Source organism: Neomonachus schauinslandi, chromosome 12 (assembly GCF_002201575.2).
Source record: "Neomonachus schauinslandi chromosome 12, ASM220157v2, whole genome shotgun sequence".
NCBI classification, from domain to species: domain Eukaryota; kingdom Metazoa; phylum Chordata; class Mammalia; order Carnivora; family Phocidae; genus Neomonachus; species Neomonachus schauinslandi.
In genome coordinates this window covers 93,347,389-93,352,411 of record NC_058414.1, presented here as the reverse complement: position 1 = coordinate 93,352,411, position 5,023 = coordinate 93,347,389, and the positions used below count along the sequence as shown (strand labels likewise).

The window sequence follows — 5,023 nt, the reverse complement described above, 5'->3', positions numbered from 1 at the left end:
ATCTTTGAAATACTATATAAATAAAATTATGTACCCAAGAGGTGATCCCCATCCTCCTGATCTGAAGGTCAGACATGACTGAATCATAAGGTTGGAGACAGGATAGGGAACCAGAGTGCAGAGAAAAGCCGTCCCTGGACCAAACAGGGCAAGCATTCCTGTGTTCTCCATTTATGGTACTGAAATCTGTAGCTTGGTATCAGGGATCCATTTAAATGAAAAGTATTTAAAGTACAGAGAAGGTCATGCAACATTAGCCCTAGCCCATGTAAAGAGAAAAAGGAACCAGAAAGAAAATGAGCAGTTGTTGGTCGGCATGTCAGGAGAGGAAGGTGGATGTGATACCTGAAATTCTTAGTAGACTAACTTAAAATGGAGAATAGTGAAAGAAAAAGAAAGAAAGAGAGAGAGAGAGAGAGAGAAAGGAAGGAAGGAAGGAAGGAAGAAGGAAGGACGGAAGGAAGGAAGGAAGAAAGGAAGGAAGAAGGAAAAAAGAAAAAGAAAGAAAGAAAAGAAGAGTCAAAAGTCTTTGGAATCAATCATATACAGGATTGGAGTTTAGGTGAAATTGATAGGATAATTAGAAAAGTATTCACACACTCCAAAAATTAGTGTGATAAACAGTCCTGGCTCAGTTAGATACACAGATGGTGATGAGATGATGATTAGATGATAGATAGATATAGATAGATAGATAGATAGATAGATAGATAGATAGATAGATGATAGATAGATGATAGATAATAGATGATAGATGATAGACAGATGATGATGATGATAGATAGATAGATGATAGATAGATAGAAAGATAGATGATAGATAGATGATGATAGATGATAGATAAACAGATAGATAGATGATAGTAGATAAGACAGACAGCTGGATAGATAGACTTACCTTTTCCGTTTCAAATTGAGGAATGAGATGAGAAAGATAGAAGGTAACTCATACATAAAAAACCCAAGTCCAGAAGATATTAAGAAGTAAAAAGACCCCAAAATTGAAGAATTTATGACCAAATCAATAAGAAAAGGCTTGTAATTAAAACACCTGACTCAGGCTGGAACAATGACAGTGGAATGGAGAAAGTAAGATCTGTAAGCATGAGGCCAGAAAAGAGAGAACAGGACTCAGAGTAGGTTGTTAGGAAGATCACCCCAGTAAAAAGTTTGCTTGCAACTAGTTCAGTTGGCTGATGACAATACACAACTTGGCATATGGCAAGGATGAAAAGGATTGTTAGCAACCAGGAGTAGCAGGAATTAACTAGGCAACAAAAGGGTGAAAGAGGTGGAAACTGTCAAAATTAGTAACCGCTGCTAATTCCTACATTGTTTCTCTGCATACAATGCACTTCCCACATTATCTCTGATCCCCATGAGAGTCTTAAAAAGTAAAATGTTTTGGTTTTGTGAATCTGTAAAAATAGGTGATTTAATCAACTGGATAGCAATTTGAATTTTAAGAAATCCCAATAATTCACAGGAAGGGGCAAAACAAAAATGCATTTCACATTTCAGAGACAAATTTCTTGAATGTTCAATATTTTATATGAAAATGGATAGGCTTTAGTTTAAAATTGGCTTAATCTCTCATGGATTAATGAAAAATAGTATGTGGAAAACACATTTTTGGAATAACAAGCGTCTTCTGAGTGTGTTTGTGGATGAAAGTGTGTGCTCATGAGTGCATGCACCATATAGAAGGTGTATTCAGAGGCATGTATGAAAGCTCCAAGGCAAAATCCTCATGAACTCCACCAGTTTGTGCCCCTTTAAGCAAGTATGTGTGATTTTAAATAAAAAGCAGTAAACCAGAAGGAAAATGTATTGGAAAAAATCCCATCCTATCATTTATGAATATGCATTACAGCTTTTGTTCAAAATACAGAAATCCTTATTTATTCCAAATATTACAATGACCTTTGGGTGGTCTCAGTAAACCTAAGCAAATCTGAATTCTATAGATCTTTTAAGTAACTAACGGGAACTAACTACAACCACCCATACACACACACACACACAAACACACACACACACACATTTACACAGAAGACACTTGGTCATTAGAAAAATTACTACTCATCTGACCAACTTTTGGCAAATTACTGCTCAGCTATAAGGTTACACTTTGCCCAAATAGACTTCTGGTAGTTATTATCCCTCATTTCCACTTGTTTTTTGCATTAAGATAAAGCAGAGAGTATTTTAACAGAAATACCTGAGTTGGTAGAATCCAAAAAGATTCCTGGGTGAATTCCACTTCCTGACCAGCACTCATGGTTTCAATGTTATAAAAAGTCATGAGTTAGGAATAAGCAAAGAAGCAGTTAAAGAGACTAGAGTCATGCCAACACCCAGGAGTCAACGATCTCTTTTGGAACTCCAATCAAGCCTAGATCCTAGGAAAGACTGGGACTGAGATACATAATGTGGTTGCTGTGGATCAGCTAGGAGGTAAAGGTGTCAATGGAGCTCTATATCAGCTTGTTCTGTAGACATAATGTTCTTGATCCATGGAATGTAGCTGTGTAGGTCAGTGAAGACAACAGTGTATCCTGTTAGAATACATCCAGTTTCCCAAGACAAAATTCCTCGTAATTCACCGCCACATATGGCTGGTGCAGCTGTGACCACCTGCCAGATAGAGTAGAGGGATCAGAAATTCCTTCCCACCTGAGATTTCCTCAACACCTGAACAAAAATGAAAGCTACTACATTTGCCATGCAAAGGGGTCCAAGATATAAGAATACAGTATGAAAGCTTCTTTCCATTGCACTAATGACCCCTACACCTCCCAGTCATCCCTACACAGATATTTCCAAGCAGTAGCTGGAAGATAGCTTTCCATCCCAAAATCTATTTCTTTCATCTCTATCACAGGGTGGAGAAGAAAGAGTCATCATTCTTCAGCCACCTTACTCTCTGAACTCATAGCCTGACTGAAAAATCCAGCCCCTCGAAGAAGGATGAGAGACCCAAAGAGTAGAGACTGAGCTTAGAGGCAAATGAGGTAAGAAGACTTACCTTGCAGGGCTCTTGGCTTCCTAGCATGGGTCCTATACAGAACATGTCTTCAAGGAGTTTTTCACCCAGTAATTTTTTGCAGTTTATATTAGAGCTCAATTGAATCTTGACTCTTTGCAGCTTATGGTTTGAATTTCCTAAGCACAAGAAATAAGGAGACTTTGATTCCTGTTTGCCTTTCCATAAGGCACCCTGCCTCCTCCTCCTTCAGGGCTTCCTCTCAGTAAGAATGAACGACCATGGATCAAACACATCCTCCTGCTCAATTTATCATCTCTGACAGATGATCAGGATCACGGGGTGGTTGCTGAAAAGACACTCCACATATCAAACAAGATCTGAACCCAAGCTCTGCCATTGCCAAGTTCATGATCTTGAATAACTCATTTCCCTGAGTCTTAGTTTCCTGTCTTATAAGATATAAATTCCAAGGAAACTTATCTACATGATATGTGATGATGACTATATAATATGTATAGGATGCTTCATGCCTGGTACATAAGTAGTGATCGACAAATGGTAGTTACTACCGTTGTTGTAATTGATAACAATATCACTCCTATTAAGTAAAGGGAAAATATGATTCTTATCAATTTGCAAATTAAGATTCAAGAAGTGAAAGAATTTGTTCATAAACCTATAATGAATGTTAGAATCAATACTCAAACATAGACCTCAGATTCTACCCACTGTGGTGTGTGCCAGTGTGATACATTCACGCAACACCTTGATTTAGGATTTGATTCTCAAAGCCCTAATTAAGATCACTTCTACTCTAGAAAGCCAATACTGTTGTTCCATTTCTAGCTTTACACATGTGCTTAGAAATCTGGCACTAGCCCTATAAGTTCCAATTCCTTCCCCTAATTCCTTAGAGATCCTAAAGATGTGAATATATCCAAGAACTAACTCTTCTTTTTGATAGTCACTCACCAATAAAGTCTTTGTTGTCTAACCAAGTGTGAATCAAGCAATCTTTAACTGCATTCTTGAGAGTAGGCAACTGAAAAATTTTGGTGGAGAAGGTAAAAGGTAGAGGCAGCTTTATCAGCATGAGGTCATCTTTAGGAGAGGTAACAGTGAAGTTTGGGTGAATAATGATCCTCTCATAAGGTACAATCTCCCCAGTAAAGTCTCGAAGATTTGTGGAACTGCCATAAAAGATGATCTGAAGATCTCTGAAAAATGAAAAAGAGAAAAAAGATTAATACTCCCAGATCCCAAGGCTAAACACACACACACACACACACACACACACACAATTTCCTTCTATGGTAACCCATTTAGCCTTTTCCTCTCATTTTTATGCACTTAATCCTTTATGTGTAGCTGCCACATGTGTCATGCAGATTGTGCATTGTACAAGCCAATGGGTTGCCATTCACACAGACTATAATGTGAATGGTGCCTTCAGGAATTAAGCAATGCAATGGCTTAGACTCTACTCTTAGAATAATTCTAGAGAGAAGCTCCAATTCAAGACCTAGAAACAGTAGAAAGAAGGATGTAAATGGATAGTCAAGGCTTTTATGAGACTAGTAGGTTTTGTTAGGGAGGCTCCTTTGGGAGTTGAGGGGAATAGGAAATGTGAAATTGTACAGAGGAAGTGAGTAACAGCTTTGAGAGTTTAAATATTCTAAAGCTAAGGAGAATCATCTGAATATACTATGCTCTACTCATGTCTATCAAAACTGCTGGATTAACAGGGCTTTCTGGTGGTCCTTTGGGAAAACAAGAGTCAAAAATCCTAGATGTTCCATTGAGATCCAGTTGAGATCCACTCACTAACATGGCTCAAGACTCTAAATTCAGAACAGGGCACTCCAGTGAGGCCCCTGAGTCTCCCACTCAGGTATTTCTCCAACCACAAGAGTGAGATAAGTACCACATTGGTACTGAGCACCGATTGTTTTGTTGAGCTCCCAAATGCTAAGATTATATTGTCTCCTAACAACGGTACCATATGTCTCTCAGTCTGTCTTTGTCACCTTGTAGA

At 38.2% G+C, this 5,023-nt stretch overlaps 1 protein-coding gene across 1 annotated transcript; it reads right to left on the bottom strand.

The window, feature by feature from the left end:
• Positions 1–2,465: 2,465 nt before the first annotated feature.
• On the bottom strand, positions 2,466–4,310 carry LOC110582819 (probable inactive serine protease 58). Its single transcript, XM_021692834.1, has 4 exons — positions 4,288–4,310; positions 3,961–4,205; positions 3,028–3,164; positions 2,466–2,636 (listed from the first exon to the last, which is right to left on the bottom strand). Exons 1-4 carry the CDS (start codon positions 4,308–4,310, stop codon positions 2,466–2,468), a joined length of 576 nt encoding a protein of 191 aa, XP_021548509.1.
• Between the last annotated feature and the right edge of the window lie 713 nt (positions 4,311–5,023).